Raw genomic sequence first — 17,282 nt, 5'->3', positions numbered from 1 at the left:
CAACTAATGTAGAAAACATGCAATCTATTAGGTATGGACTTCCCAGAAAGATCTTGATTATCAGCAATAACTGTTACTGGTCATGTAAGTACCAGCCTGATAGATGTGTATCATTTTCCCTAAAGAATTTAGCTGTAGAGGAAAGCTCTTGTATGTTAAACTTTCCGTCCAAAAACCGAATTGCTATGTATTCGTTTCATCGACAATAGCTTGGCATATTTTGTGTTTATTGCCGAATTGAAACGTATTTGAAATATTGTAAGACTTTTTGATTGCCGTTTGTAATTTTTCACCCACAGAGCATTGATCTCTTTCAAAAACTAATATTTGCGATTGCCTGTCTTGACGAAAAACAAATAGGCTTTTTATACGACAGAGGAGGAGGTGGGGGGGGGGGGGCGTTTTATGTTATGACGCCAGTGTCCGTCTTTCCCTCCGTCCGTAAGCAATTTCGTGTCCGCTGTGCAACTCTCGAACCTTTTGAAGCATTTAAAGAAACTTTAAACAAATGTTCACCACATCAAGACGACGTGCGGAGCGCATGTTTCGGATGGCTGGCTGCAATGTCAAGGTAACATTTAAAGGTCAAAAGTCATACATTTGGGCGTATATTGCTTCGTATTGCGGTGCTCTTGTTTCCTAAACGAATCACAGTTAGTACGAGGGGCGTTTGTTTATTTTCAGTCACATTTGACTCTATTGCTTTAGCAACAATAATCGTTTCGTATCTGATCTTAGCGCGGTCCATTGTGTCCCTACTGACGCGGCACTATCACAATCACTTTACCAAGATGGAAAGTCAGTCTATGTCAGAGAAATCACGATCATCATATTAATAGTAGGGTGACTTTCTGACTTAAAAAAATATTAACCTGGACCCCCCCGTACAACAATATAAGTTATATACCAAAATGTTCGTAAAAGTTTGAAGTTTATGAAACTACCGGCATAAATCGGCATAAATGGTGGCATTTTGAGAAATCCAAGATGGCGTCCAAGATGGCCGCCAAAAATTAGAAATATTATTTTTTTCCGTTTTGTTGACCCCAATGTTGCACTTTATGATTTTAATTTTGTTTTATGTCTTTATATGCATGATTAAACACTGGAATTACATTATTTAGTTGTTTTATATATATACATTTCTGTAAATTTTGCAAAAAAATAGAAATTTGTCCCCTCAGAATTGGTTAAATATAGGGTATTGGGTGCTATTTTTAAGAGCAGGTAAATGGATATGACAAAAAGTGTAAGTGTTTATTCTCAGATACGAAATGTAACATTCAGGTAATGAAAATAAATACACAAAGAACAAAAAATGTTCTTTTTCTTTAATTCATAATCTTTTATAAGTGGGTGGGGTAATTTGACATGAATTTTAGAAATAAATGTAAATGGTCTATATGTCAAGAAGATGTCATTTCCTATTAGCTCCAAGCAATGTTTGTATATATAATGTTGAAAACACGTTATATTTGGGTAAGAAGAATGTGTAAACTGTTATGTAGAATCCATGCTTGCTTTCAAAATGGCCACATTTTCAGTGAAAATAACCAGAGTTACGAGAACTGAGCATATGTTGTGTTATCTGTTCTGACTTAAGTCACCTATTCTTAACCTACACATGTTTTATTGTTATAAACACATTAAGCATTTAATAGGAAATTACATCAGTTTCACTTCGAATATCTATCTACCGGTATTTATGGATCAAACTGTGCTGTGTCTTGTTTGATCAAGATTAACTCATTTGGATGTTGTCCTATGAAATAAGACGAAGAATAGCCGATTAATGGATAACACTGGTAAGTATTATTGATCTTATATGTCCACCTCTGTTTCATTTACTATCATTTTAACACTTACTTTGTTTCTGCAACAATTTTTGTTGGCTACATATAGTATTTTGTGGTAGGACCAAATTGTTGAGGTATAAATAGCCACATCACCGGTAAAAGTTTGGAAGCGGGAAAGTTCAAATGAATAAATGTAAACAATGTAGAAATACACAATATTACCTACTAATAAAGCCTAAAAAGGGTAAATTGAGAAGAAAATATTTTACAATTATTGTTCCTGATAGATTTTACAATGATACACAATGTCAATGTGATAAAATATTGAAACCCAGAATGTAAACAGTGCATGACCTTGTCAAATTTGATAAATAAACAAGAATCAAAATCAGTCTCAAAAATGGGATTAAAACAAGCAGACATGCGTAAAATACTTTCATGAATTATTTGTTCAACTGAATAATTTGTTCAGATATTGATTTTGTTGGTTTTTGTTCATAAAATTAAATTTTAATACATTCGGTGCATATATAAATAATTCCCGTGTAAATTATCCCGTATCACTAAAACTTATATTTAAAAAATATTTTACCTACTGATGCTATTGCAAATGCATCGCCCTCATAATTTTGCACAGCAAGCAGTCTTTTAATATTTAGGCCTGATAAAAAATCAAAGCACTGAGAGCATGAACCAGAGTGCAGAGATGACTCTGTCAATGTGCATGTTTAATGCACTCCAATGACCAGAGAAAAGCATTTCATACCTTTTTTTTTAATTCTTCATTACGTTAAGTATTCTGTAAATTGTTTTATAATGACAGGAGTACATGCTTGGTTGTCACTATTTCTTCCTATATTGTTTTCTTTTTCCAGGTAAGTAAAATGGATACATCTACATCTGAACCCAAGAAAAGAAGACTGTGTTTTGATTCTAACAAATGTTGTTTTTGTAATAAACGTTTCAATAGCAATAAAACAGTACTTGACCCAGAAAAATGTGACTCTCTACTGTCAATATGCAGAGACAGAAATGATGCATTTTCTGCTAGTATCATTGCTTTTGAATCTGAAATACGTTCAGAAGAAACATGTATCTACTATCATAAATCTTGCCGTGCAAAATATGTCCATCCATTTTATAACAAAGTGGGAGATAATGGACTCCCGACTGAATCCAAACTTTTTGATGAAGAAAGTGCATATACCAGATCAAAAGTCAACGTTCCTGATTTTAGTTGGAAGGAAAACTGTTTCATTTGTGGCCAAAAATGTAATTCAAAGCACAGAGCTAAGTGGTCAACTGTTGAGGGGTCAGTCAATGAAAATTCAAAATTGTACTCAAAATTAATCGAAACAGCTAAAGTGAAAGGAGATAAAAAGCTCTATGCAAGGTTACTAACTACAAATGGCGATCTGGTGGCAGTTGAAGTCCGGTATCACAGGAAGAAAGGGTGTCTAGCTAGCTATATATCTGATAAGAACAATAACACATTTAAAAGTCAAGCAGATAAGGGTAAGTTAATAAATGCTTGTGAAGTTTTGAAAGCAGAAATTAAATCTCAAGTTGAAGAGGACAAAACTGTATCTGAAATGTCATATTTAAAAAGCCGTATAAGTGAAATTTGTGAATCATCTGGCGACAGAATTTGTTCAAGCAAAGTCAAAGCTAAATTCATAAAGAAAGCTCTAGAACGTATATGGCCAGAAGTCAAGTTCATTAGTAGACCTGGTTTGACAGATTTATTGTGCTCAAACCAGCATACACTATCTGAAGCCCTGTCAAAGAATGTTGATCTTGAAAGATCTCTCACTGAATTAAATGAGCAGGATGAGTGTTCCACAGAATTGCTCAATACTTTTACTGACCCAGGTAAGGATGAAATTTCGGTCATCCACCAAGCTGCTATGATTCTCCGAAACAGATTATTAAAGACTGAGGGTCTTAAGGGAGAATACTACTCGTCTCAGGAACTAAGCATTGAACATCAAAAAGACTTCTTGGATCCCCTGCTTTTGAAATTTGTGGCCTGGTTAAGTAAAACAAATAGCGCAAATGAGGAAATTGATAAGAAGACCATTGCTATTTGTTCTGATTTAATAACACTTGTCAAGCCAGTTATTACACCAAAGCATCTTGGACTAACAATGTATTTACATCACTCATATGGGAGCAAGAAACTCATAGAGGATTTAAATACACATGGTTATACACTGCCCTATACTGAGGTCTGACACTTCCTGACTTCTATATTTGTCAGCTAACCAACAGCAGACCCCATCAGGTATGCTATTGTTTTCGATTCGTTTTATGATAAGTACATATGTAATACAGCTCCACCTATTACTGAGGTTTGTTTTACGCACTTCATGTTTAAATCAAGATGTTTCGTTCTAATTATGAACGTCATGTCCTCCCAAAGTTGTTTTATGTTATGCAACATGTACAAAAAATGTACACATACCAGTAATATATTCAAGAAATAGTTTCAATTTAAACACTTTACAATGATAATAAAAAGGTGATGATTAAGATTCAGTTTACTGACAGGTAAGTACAAATGTATACGTTATGTACTTTTAAACAGGACTAATAGCTAAATATTTTTATTCAGGAGGAATCGTACCGTCTGATCTGAGTGTACACAGTATTGAAACACATGGTCCAAGAGGACTTCTAGTAGCCGCAGCAGACAACTGGGATCATAAAGAAAACACACTGAGCGGTAAAAGATCGACACACGCTATGACTAGTATCTTGGTTTCAACAACTCCTACACAACCACAGACAGCGGTCAGAATCCCACGTGTTCAAAATCGTTCAGTTGATACTTCATTGCTTCCAGGTATGTTTAATATTACAGTCAAACCTGTGTTATAGACCACATCTGAACAGAGACCACCTGGCTCTAAAGACCATATGTTTTGTTCCCCATTTTAACATTTACAGTGTATGTTAACCTGTGAATAAAGACCACCTCCAAATAAGTTTGACTGTATTATTATTGTACTTCTTTAGAAACTCATATTGTAGCTTAACTTGCAAAATAATGAGATAATGCACACTATCCGAGTTTGATGAGAGCCTTCCTTTTTTCTATAAAGTTTTCATCGATGACAATTCTGCCAATTTCCAATAGTATATGTTATAAAGCTGTATCACAGGTTGCTTTTTCAATAAAGCTTTGTTCTGTATAAAATGTACATGTACACCTAAGTGTGGCCATGCAGGGTAACAAATACCCAAGTCACACATTTGGTGCGGGTAGCTACGCCTTGCCACGGATAGAAACATAGTAATCCGCATCGATCCGTACCTTAGCCGTACCTTAAAGTAGTAATCCGTATCAGTCCGTACCAATCTGTACAGCTCAGGCACGGATCAATACAGATTACTACGTTTCTATCCGTGGCTAGACATAGCTATCCGCGCCGTATGTGTGACTGGAATATAAAGCTATCTTACAAATCAGATAGCCTCATGTTTCCAATGCTTGTTCTATTACTTACATGTCATGTTTATTATTTTAGGTTCTGGACTGTCACAAACACTATTATACAGTAAACCTACTACTAGACCTAGTCCATTGCTTCAGCCGCCTGTAACACTAGAAGAGCTCGCCTGCCCGGAACCACACAGTGCAAAAGTCCTTAGACTGAAGGAAATAATGTACCACATGAGTAGAGCCACTTTGGCAAGTCTCTGTGATGACAGAGCAGACACTGTACCTCCGTGGACTGTGTTCCAATCTTATGTACAAAATGACAGCTTTAGTGAAACTACTGAAATAGTTTTTAATCCCATTATAATGGCAACACCTAATGATTACAACACTGTGTACACTATTCTAAAGCGAACCAAAGAACAAATCAATGCGTTAGGTCAATCTGTTTGCCCAATTATTTTTGATATGGGGTTACTTACAAAAGCCCTTGAAATTGTGTGGGCCCGACCAACTGAATTGAAAAGGGTTATCCCACTTGAAGGCGGCATGCATTTCATGATGTCTGTTTTTGCTGGTATTGGTCACTTGTATGGTGATGCTGGCTTGAAAAACCTCATGGCGGAGTCTGATGTTTTTGCAAGGTTGACAGCAGAACATATTCTGTCAGGAAAAGATTTTGACAGGGCCATGCTTTCAATGTTAGTTATTGATGAGGTTCTAAATCGTAGGTTTTTTCATCAGTTTCAAATATGGGCTGAAGCAAATTCAAAGCCTTTGCCTGCTGTCTTATTTGATATAATGGTTGTTTATGTAATTTAGGAATCCAGTACATGGTTGGAAGTTTAATTTTTTGATCGTCTATACGAACTTTCAAATTAGAAACTACAGTGATGTGATCAGTGACCAAATTACTTTTAACAGAAGGACTCGGTGTATAAGCTTTAGTGCTATTTAGTTTCTTTTGTAAAACATTAATATAACGTAGGCGTCAAATGATGATAATATTGTTGGCCGCCTTGTCTGCTGGAACTAAGACATACTTAGAATGAAATTTTTAGAATTCCTTTTTCAAATGTCTTAAAGTAAACTTGGGTTTTGGTGGAAGTAGGTGTTCGTTTGTTTGATAAAATTTAATTCGAAAATCAACAATGTTAAAAATATTTCGTTTCCAAGACGTTAATGCATTGGGATCAGCATTCTCACGACAACACCATTTAACACAAAAAGTTTCGATGGATTCCGCAATCTGACCAAGACAAACATCAAAATCAATAGTTGAAGGAATTCTATATTCAGGCCTTTTAAAGAATAAATTACGAAAACGCTTGTCTTTAATAATATCAAAATTACCAGTGATGACATGACCGGCATCCGAATAGCAAAAGTTTGAGGTTTTACATTCACTGACTGAGTCCAACTATGGGGCAACTTTTTACGACCGCCTCATGGCCGTTGAAAACTGCTCTGTATTCACTGATAAAATCTGTAAGACGTTATTTTAGATCCATGATTTATTAGCATTCATAAAGCAAATGATAACAAACACTTAAGCGTAGAGATTTGAACGTTATTTAATTCGCATTTCATGCCATTATTTGCAACAAAATCAATACAGTAGCAAAGTGATTTGAACATAATTGGCATGTCATGTTATAATTTGCAAGAAAATAAATGGTAAAGAAGTAAATAATCAAATAGATTAAAAAATGACGGATCTTCATAATATAGAGCGTTAGTTGGTTTGTAGAGTTGCCGTTCCTAAATGGGTATCTTATTCTCGTCTAAATATACATTGTAGAAAAGGGTATTGATTTGATAGGACTGAGCTGCTTGCTGCTCTTTCCTATTGAATCATTGTTCTTATTATTTTAATGCATACTTGTTCATAACATTTATAGGTAACACTTTTAAGATCAAGCATGAATTGATACATGATCAAGACAAAAAGAAGAATAGTTTGTGTTATTAATCTATCAAGAGTTCATTGTGATAAATCGAGAGGTACTTGGATTATGTCTTAAAGTAAAAACAAATATAAATTGTAGGACAAAGTTACGAATTTAGAATCATTATCCGTATGGTCAACGTAAATAATCTTGTTCAATGATTTTTTTCCAGTGTAAGAGATATAACCGCCCTTCTATTCATGGTATGATCCTGACGTTAATCTGAAAGTATTATAAATAATTATAATGTAACATGTAATGAAATAAAAAAATGAAAAGGTAAACTAATAATTTTATGAAGAATTGAGAATTTTTATATATTTATGTATTATATAAAAAGTAAGTTTCTGCTTTTTTCAGAGGATCATATTAATTATCATTAATATTATGGTTAGTGATATACGTATACATATTACATGGAATAAAAGTTCTACCGTTTTGTAATACAACAGAAAACACCATACAGTGAGTTCGTAGATTTAATACGCATAACTTTATAGCAAACTGCACCTTTTTCTTGTAATTTAATACAATATTTCTTTTTTGCAGAAAATTCTATATTTAACTGACGCCTAAAATATAATCTTTTTAACGAGATGTATCGTATGAAAAAAAAGTTCAAAACATTACTATAACTACTCGTTTTGTAAGTAAATTGTGGACTTTGTTTAGAAAATATACAGATGATGGGGTTAGCACAATCATGATAACATTTTGAACTAATTTGACAGTACCATTATGTATTTATACCTAGAATTAATTGTTGTATTTGCGACAGCAGAACCTCCATCGTCACGTTGATAAGCTTGGTTGTCCTGGTCTGCTGTATGCCCTCTGCTTTTATCGTTATTGTGTTTCGCTCGAGGTATTTGGACCGTTTCCGTGTCATTCATATCGTGATATTCGTTTTGCCCTGTGGTTCGTTTGTGGTTTTCTAAGCGTTTCTTGTATTTCTTCCTATTACAACAAATTGTGACGACAAGGGCAAATACGATGATCACCAATATACTTCCCACTGCCGACGAGATTATTATTATCTTGTTCATTTTCCCTGTTAAAATGTAAATACATTTCAAGTACTACTCTGTTGTTTCAGTTCTTAAAAAGATAAATCCGACATATTTCAAAAAGACAATGAACGTTTTTATAGCAACAGGTCCCAAAAGACAGACCCAACAAAACAATTTCTATGAAAATCACTTGTAGTGTAGAAAAGCATCATTCAGTTGTTTTGTCTAACGGACAGAATTTCCTTTCATTGTAGTTACCACTTTGAAAGACCATTGAAATACCAAGGTCGAAACAATATGTCACGGGGATTTGTTTTGAGAAAACTGTACTGCAAAATATTGTATAACAGTTTGTTGAGTCCAATGAACAGCTTTTTCGTGGTTGAGGAAGACACCATATGTCCCTCTGGAAACTAAATTTCACCACGGGCAGGAACATGGGTAGCACCATCGACATTCCGTTAAGTTTTACCAGCTCGACAATTTCCTCCGTTGAAATAATTCTACAACCTGGGCAATGTTTCAATCCCACAAAGCCGGGGGACAAGTGATTCGAAGTTAGTAACCTTAACCACACGGGCAAAGAGGCCCTGTATATCATTTGAGAAAAAAAGACTAACAATCAAAATATCATTCATCATTACTTATTTGATAGAGAATAAACACTTTGATTGCCATCATCCCTTAGAAAATCATGTTGAAGAACTTAAAATCAACACAGTGACTAACATATAAATTGTTAGACTTTTGTGTACATAATCGCGCAGCAATGCTTAGTATCACATATGACGTTTTTTTTCCTAGAAAAGATAACTTTCATTATACGTTAAGTTTATAATATGTTCTATCCATAAAACTTATTCCTAGGTACAATAAGACAATCTAAAACATGTGGTAACAGAAACTAGCATATAGTATTTAATCTGTCTTAACGCCAATATAAAAGAAAATCAATGTAAAATGTTGACATTTTAAATGTTCATGTCAAAGAGCAGTGATTTATAAGATCACACACTTAGCCTAGTACAATATTACATGATAAACGCCCTGTCAACATTTTTTAATTGTTTCAATTTTTAGAGATATTGTAGGTAATATATGAAAAGCATCTTAATATAAGAAATAATATAAGAGTTAAATTATGTTTCTTAAAACATCTACAATAAGATTCTTTTCAGACATAAACAGCAACCAAGCACAGAAATAGCAGACTCGGTTTGGTTGAGTCTGTTCATGAAAGGTTATGAAATTTGTAACACACTTCAACCATAGAGACACTGATTCTGGTATGAGAGGTATGTGGCCTATGGTGATCATACGGTCTGCGAATTGGCGGTAAGGGACAATATACAAGACTGGACCATTGATAGACTAGCTTCTGTTTATCATAATAAGCTACTGTATATCTACTGTGCAGTACATTGTTTGCATGTGATATTTCTCACCTTTATAACAAACCGGTTCTTTATAACGAGTGTAGAAAGCCTGATTAAATTAGGGCTAAACAAACAAAGTGATAAGACACAACAGTATTTTTATTTTCTAATAAATCAAGTTTTATTACAATAATATTTATTAAAATGCAATTTAACGCTTCTTTCATTTCAATTTCAATGATCATTTTTTTCTGGTTAATAATTGAATTAAAAAATACTTGTTATTTCTCTTTTTGTACTTTAATATACAAAGGACCTTGGTTAGCTGGTTGTGAACATTGACCGGCAATTCATTCAGTAAATATTATATTACATAACGTCAGAAATAAATTTTCATACTGCAGCAAAATGTAACAGACCGGTCACACAGTATAAACAATGGACCGGCAATTTATGTAGAGTCGTGTAATAATCTAATGTATTACCTGGATCAACCTAGTCGTGTAATAATCTAACGTATTACCTGGATCAACCTAGTCGCGTAATAATCTAATGTATTACCTGGATCAACCTAGTCGTGTAATAATCTAACGTATTACCTGGATCAACTTAGTTGTGTAATAATCTAATGTATTACCTGAATCAACACTTGAATCGGCTGTTCTTCTGCAAGAGTTAAAAGGACAGATTGAGGCAGTTGCAGTTTTGTATCATTTTCTCAAAGTAAACATAAAAATATTGCTATTATAATAATAATGAAATACATATTTCAAATAAAACTGTACACATAAGCGCAATTCCAAGATGTTATAATATCTTATGGTATGTATTGTGTATAATTTGAACCATTATCATATCTACTTTAAATAACATTTAAAAAGGTTTCACTCAAAATATTTGAACTTACATGCACGTAAGGAAACCTTTCTCTAATACACAACTTTCATGTTTCTCGCAAGGGCGTAGACTGGTATAACTTTCACAAAGGAGGAATCTTTGGTATTTGTCCGTCTCTTTTCCAACTGAAAAGAAATCATATAAGTGGTGTTAAAAGATCTCTCTCTCTCTCTCTCTCTCTCTCTCTCTCTCTCTCTTAAATCAGTTTTTTTCCACATTACTATAAATCCTTTAATCTTATTTAATTGTTGAAAACCGAACAAAAGATACAAAAATCAAGTTACATACTGAGGTGTCCGGAATACGGATCAAATGCTATCATTCGTTGTCCCTAGGCACTTGAAAGAATACATATTAATCATATGCAAAAGTCTAGGAATTTCGGCAAGATAAAAATGTAAAGGGAATTCATATATGCACATTTTACTAGAATTATCTTTTCTCCTTGGTATTTAACTTTCTGATATGTCTCGGATAGTTCTTCTATCCTGCTTTGGTGACATTGATTTTAATTTTTATGCCAAGGAGTGCCCGCACGACAACACATTACAATGATTGCCTTTCGGAAATTTAAAGTCTTACCCAACTACAACTCTTAGATATTATTTATAGTTGATTTAAAATAACTTTAATCTTACGTTACTTTCATATATGTATCTCACGGCTATACTAGAAATGTGATAATTTTGTTAGAAAAAGACAAATGATTTGATATCTTTGTTTTATCCAGTAGTGCTACAGTTGCACACACTAAGTTATTTAGCATTTATATACACAAACAAACTATGAAATGTTAAAGCGATTCCTCGTATACTGGATAAGCATCGACTTCCAGCCGACAGGTTTTCACATATTTTGAAAGATCGCTTCTTTTAAATATAAATGCTCTTTGCGTTTGATAATTGGAAATGTGTTTGAAGGTTTATATTTCTATTTCTGATTTTTTCTTTTTCGTACTTTTTATTACGCCCAACATTTAATAAGGTGTATTCTGTCTTTTATAAAGCACTAGTACATGGCATAATTATATAACACATTCAGTTATAATAAATATTCATTGACAAACATATTCTAAAGTTTCTCTAAACTACGGAAGCATGGAGGGGACATCGGATTTTTTAATTTTAATTTATGTCGTTGCCACGAGTTATAACTAAGAAAAAAAAACGAAAAACAAAAAAATGTTATCTCGTGGCCCCGAGATATAACTAAGACAAAAAGAAACAAAAAAAAAAACAAAAAACAATTTCTTAATTCGTGGCCACGAAATAAAACTAAGAAAAGAAAAAAAAAAAAAAAAACCCGATTTTTTGCCAATTCGTGGCCATGAAATATAACTAAGAAAAAAAACAATAAACGATTTTTCCTAATACGTGGCCACGAAATATAAGTAAAAAAAAAACAAAAAAAGGAAACGTTTTTTTTTCGCTAATTCGTGGCCACGAAATATAATTAAGAAAAAATCGAAAAACGATTTTTTGCTAATTCGTGGCCACGAAATATAACTAAGAGAAAACAAAAAACGACTTTTGCTAATTCGTGGCCACGAAATATAACTAAGAAAAAAATCAAAAAACGACTTTCGCTAATTCATGGCCACGAAATATAACTAAGAAAAAGAAAACGAAAAAAAAAAAAATGTCTAATTCGTTTTTTTTCTTAGTTATATTTCGTGGCCACAAATTAGGAAAAATCGTATTTTTTTGTTGTTTTTCTTAGTTATATTTCTTGTCCACGAATTAAGAAATTGTTTTTTTTTGTTTTTGTCTCAGTTATATCTCGTGGCCACGAGATAACATTTTTCGTTTTTCGTTTTTCTTTCTTAGTTGTATCTCGTGACCACGACATAAATTAAAATAAAAAAATCTGATGTCCCCTCTATGCTTCAGTACTAAACCTCTTAATTGAGATTGTTTAATATGATGCATTGAACCACAAGATAAATAGCTATATTTAAATAATATTAAATATACATAAATTAAAAATGTTTTTTTTTTTTAAATCATTTAAAATATTAATTCTTAAAAGATTTAACATAACAGTTTCCTGTTTGATCCTTTTGAGGCTTTTGATTGTCAACAAAATCAAATGTTCGACATTTCATTATTCTTTAGTATGCAGTATAGCTGTCGAGAATCATTGTTGATATTTGTGATGAGGGAACAGAATACGTTAAGTTTTAGTTAAAATGTAACATTTCACTACCTGAGACCTGTTTGAGAAACACACATTCTCCCAATAATATGCTCTGCTATGAAGTTTGACAATTCTAGGCCCTAGAATTTCACCAGTAATTGATCAAAAACTGTTTGCTCAAAGTTACAGATACCTTGACCTATGACCTACATCCCGAAATCTTTAAGGTCATTTAATAACCGCCGTCAATCATCTTATGAGGTTTGACAACAAGAGGTCCAATGTATGTTTAAGTATGTTCCAGTTATGGAGCGGAAACTGTTTCCGATAATGCAAAGAAACAATTCTAATGATGACTGTTCGGTGCATGACTGCTTTATCCTGTTGTGCGGGTAACATAGGCAGATTACGTTACCATTATTGTAACATCAAAATACCTTGAGTAGGATTAAGATTGACGATGTTCAGTTATAAGATTACATTCTATAAACAGGTTGTTTCCCTTGAGTAAGTCGCTACTGTACGAACAACAGTACATGCAGATATTTGTTCTTTATTTTTCTAAGCGTCTCAGTTGTCAAAAAACAAAACATTGCAAGTTTCACACATTTTAGCCTTACAAGCTCCAAATACACTTGTAAAGACTTGATCTGAAGTCTTAAAAATGTTTCATTTTGCCTGAACGGAGTAACTTCATTAAACGTTTCAGACAAGTTTAATTAACGCTCATTATGTTTCGTAAGAAGTAGTTGCTTATACGCAAGTAGTGAAATCGCAACCTTTGTTATCTCCAATATTACCTCTTGTGTCTTCTATTTTCACCTCGTTTACGGAATAATCGGTTCCAAACATCTCAAGTTTTGCTCCACGTGTAAAATTTGCTACTGCAACTGACAACGCTTTCACAACAAAATCATCTTTCTGTACAATAACAGCATACTGAACTTTCAAGCTGCCTGACCTAAAACTTATTAACATATTGTATTAGAAACATATACCAGTAAAGAATGTAAGGAGTGAAACAATTGATATTTTTGAAGTAAATTTACGACTGTTTACATGAATGCTTTTAATTGCCTTTTGATATAATAATATAGCACCTGAATTGTTTTGAGTGGATTTATTTCCATGTGAAAATCACTATAGTATTATATTTAGATAATAAACACAATTAAAATTGAATATGGAATTAAGTATGTTTACGTATTCATATTTGATATAAATCTTATTGTTCGGTAGCTTGTAATGGGTATCAATATCTCAAATCTTGGAATAAAAGTTTACTTTTGAATACGTCATATCTGATAATGTAATCTAATCCAAGTGCTCATTTAAGTACTTACTCTAGGGAATTAATGATGATATTCTTCAACCCCAAGCCAAGTATCGGTTGATAATATTGCATTAGCTTTACGAAAATAGAGTATAATTAGTATGTAAAGTGTATAAAACAAATAAATTTTGAACGATTGCGTGTAACGCTTTTTGCTAAAGTTTTTTAAAAGTTTGTATATTATTCATTATATTTAGAAAGTATATAAAGCAGTACATTTTTGGAAATGTTATAATACGTCGTCACCGTACCAAACAAATATTAAGCTAATATTATGACTATATACATTGATAAGCTATTAAAAAGGAATGACAATTTTAGGAAAGAAATTTCAAATACACTTATAAACGTCTACATATATAATACAATTGATATATTGTAACAATTACAGGCACCGCCTCGGTAGCCTAGTGGTAGAGCGTCCGCTTCGAGTGCGGGAGGTCGTGGGTTCGATCCCTGGCCGCGTCATACTAAAGACGTAAAAATGGATCTAGTAGCTTCCTCGCTTAGCGCTCAGTATTAAGGGGATAGTACTAGGACTGGACAGCCCGGTGTCAGTATAATGTGACTGTGCCAGGTGTCTACGGCGTGATATTCCAGTGAGGCAACACTATAAAGTCAGGCATTTTGCTCACTGCTACAAGTAGACACCGTCGTTTATATGACTGAAAGCATTGTTGAATAAGACGTTAAACCTGATCACAGACACACACACGCACGCACGCACGCACGCACACACACAATTACAGGCTAATTTATCTTTTATTATCTTATTTAAAGGGAGCACGACACACCTACTTACAGCGGTTTTTGTCTCTTTAGAATATCGCTGATGAATGGTAGAAATTTTAAGACTTTCTGCACTACTAAGGGTAATATCTGTACGTATTTCTATATGGAACGTTTCTGTATCTGCATCTTCTTCCGCTGTAAATAAATTTACAGAAATAATCAAAGCAGCTTTTTTGAAAAAAGAAACAACCACAACACAAAACAACAAACCAAAACCAAAAAACAATCCACTTGACTACGCGTTTCTTTCATCATTTGTCATTATAAAATCTATAAGAAATACTTAACAAGTATACATATTGACTAACATGTCATGGTCGTTGTTGCAGGGGCCAGGGTTGTTGTTGGTATTGGGTTCCAGCTGAAGTTTGAGACTCTAGTATCGCATATCATCGTCTTCTGAACATTCAACGTTCCATTCTTTACACACAAACCCTCGATAAAACAGTGCCCAACCTTAGGTAAAAAGTGTAGCTAAACTATTACTGATTAAAACAATCTGAAATATCCGTTTTCTTGTAAACATTTTCTGAAAAATTATTTTATATGTAACTCATAACGACAATATCTTTTGTGAAGATGAAATGGATTCTCTTAAAAGGAACAAAAATGTAAACCTGCTCATCACCATATGATTAGGGACACAGTGCAATGTCTGTTTCATTTCAAATGGCGTAAATGAAAATTCCCGCGTTTAAGGTAAAGCTACATTTCTTCAAGCTTGTAGCCGTGTCACTGATTTGGAAGATTTTAGCGATTAAGCTTCATAAAATATTATACTCTACCTTGTATTAACTATCAATTGTAGATGTTTCGCAAACAAAACATTAAGCAGTAAATAAAATCAATATTGAATATTTGTCAATATAAGAAAAGCTATTACGAACGAATCTGACTGTTGTTTACATACTCTAAGATTGAGTCATTCCACTTGAAACATTAAGCAGTAAATAAAATCAATACTGAATATTTGTCAATATAAGAAAAACTATTACGAACGAATCTGACTGTTGTTTACATACTCTAAGATTGAAAGTCATTCCACTTGACATTTTGTTTTCGAATGTTTGGCACGTCGAGTCATATATGTATAGATTCAATGGTTCAGGAGGAAAATTCTTTCCATCGTTACTGACTGAAACTTGATAGCCAAATGCAAAATCAGAAGTTTGGTCCTTTGAAACGGATTGCTTTTCCCGAATATGCTCTATCGGACACCATGCCTCAATAAGGGTGTCTGCTCTCCCGTGAATGTTAAATTCTTTATCATGAAGTTTGACTGATTCACCGACACCAAACTGGAAAACAATTGGTTATGAAAACGTGCCGTACAAAGACAATGAGAACTCAATAATCTAATACATGTATATCTATTATTATTGTTGCTTTACTCATTTCGATTTGTAACAACTGAAAACAATCTTTCCTTTCAAGAATGGCAAGTCTTTTTATAGATAATTCTAAATAAGATGCTAAACATCCGTTTATAACTCACACGCGACAAAAGTGGGTACAAAACAATTACAACTCAATCGTTGACCCGTTTATCATTTTAAACTTACAGTGAACTTCCGCAGTCGACATGTTACATTTGTTCCGAAAAAGACTTCCCCAAATACGTATGTGTGTGTACATTTTCCATCCTTTTCATCACACATCCCATTGTCAATTAAACCAACAAGACGAGGTACTGTCGTAATATCTAGCGAACAGTCTGATGCCCCAAAGTTTTCATCGCACGTGCAGATGCCTTTAAATGTACCGTTTTTATATTATTCAACAAGGAAATTAAATTTATTTTGTTATTTTTGCAAATTCGTTTATATATATTTATGACCCCTACTGGGAAAGAAAACTAAACACCTGGGTATTGTTAAATGGTCATGGGATGACCTTGTTTATTTGTAAAACATGTCAGAGATAATAATTTAAGAGCAATACTTGTTAAACGAATATATAAACGTTGTAGTCTGAAATCATTTTATCGTTCGGAATGGAAATGAACGAAATCTGGAGGATTCGTTTGAAATGGAAATATGAATGGTAGATGCCTGAAGTGTCAAGAAAACAACAACAGAAGTTGTTTTACATGGGTACCTCCTCATATTGCTAACTACTGTGCTTTAGGTGATGGTGATTGGCAAAAACGAGTATGTTTCTTTGTCTATATTCAGCCCATGGTAAAGTGAACTGATAAATCCGGTTCTAATTTAAAACTGAACTGATAAATCCGGTTCCGACCAGTTTTTGGCGGAACTAACATGCCGTCATATTCCTGACGTAGTGTATTCTTTCCCAGTACGGGTCATAAAATACGCTACGCCGTATGGTGTAAGTTCCATATATGTGTACATATTTACTGGTGTATGTCATGTATATCCCGTCATAGATAATAGTCAGAAATTTACACAGAAAACAACATGGGATGACAAGGAAAAGGAGACCGTTACATATCTTGAAACAGAGATCAAACTACGTGTTAAAATTGTTAAGACTTATACAAAAGTTTGGAAGGGGCATTCTGCAAGGTATTCTTTAGGCCTATTGATTT

General features: G+C 33.5%; 1 protein-coding gene across 1 annotated transcript in view; it reads right to left on the bottom strand.

The window, feature by feature from the left end:
* Positions 1-6,829: 6,829 nt before the first annotated feature.
* LOC123561909 (von Willebrand factor D and EGF domain-containing protein-like) overlaps positions 6,830-17,282 on the bottom strand; it is an 18,065-nt gene continuing 7,612 nt past the window's right edge. Inside the window, exons 12-21 of the mRNA XM_053532883.1 lie at positions 16,294-16,481; positions 15,754-16,029; positions 15,040-15,187; positions 14,742-14,866; positions 13,950-14,014; positions 13,407-13,573; positions 10,481-10,595; positions 10,211-10,239; positions 7,938-8,238; positions 6,830-7,409 (exon numbers count right to left, since the gene is read on the bottom strand). Coding sequence (XP_053388858.1) covers positions 7,382-7,409; positions 7,938-8,238; positions 10,211-10,239; positions 10,481-10,595; positions 13,407-13,573; positions 13,950-14,014; positions 14,742-14,866; positions 15,040-15,187; positions 15,754-16,029; positions 16,294-16,481 — 1,442 coding nt within the window. The 3' untranslated portion in view covers positions 6,830-7,381. The remainder of the gene's footprint in view (positions 7,410-7,937; positions 8,239-10,210; positions 10,240-10,480; positions 10,596-13,406; positions 13,574-13,949; positions 14,015-14,741; positions 14,867-15,039; positions 15,188-15,753; positions 16,030-16,293; positions 16,482-17,282) is intronic.

The sequence above is a fragment of the Mercenaria mercenaria genome, unplaced genomic scaffold (genome assembly GCF_021730395.1).
Source record: "Mercenaria mercenaria strain notata unplaced genomic scaffold, MADL_Memer_1 contig_1840, whole genome shotgun sequence".
In the NCBI taxonomy this organism is placed as follows: Eukaryota; Metazoa; Mollusca; class Bivalvia; order Venerida; family Veneridae; genus Mercenaria; species Mercenaria mercenaria.
This window is presented reverse-complemented; position numbering and strand designations above follow the sequence as displayed.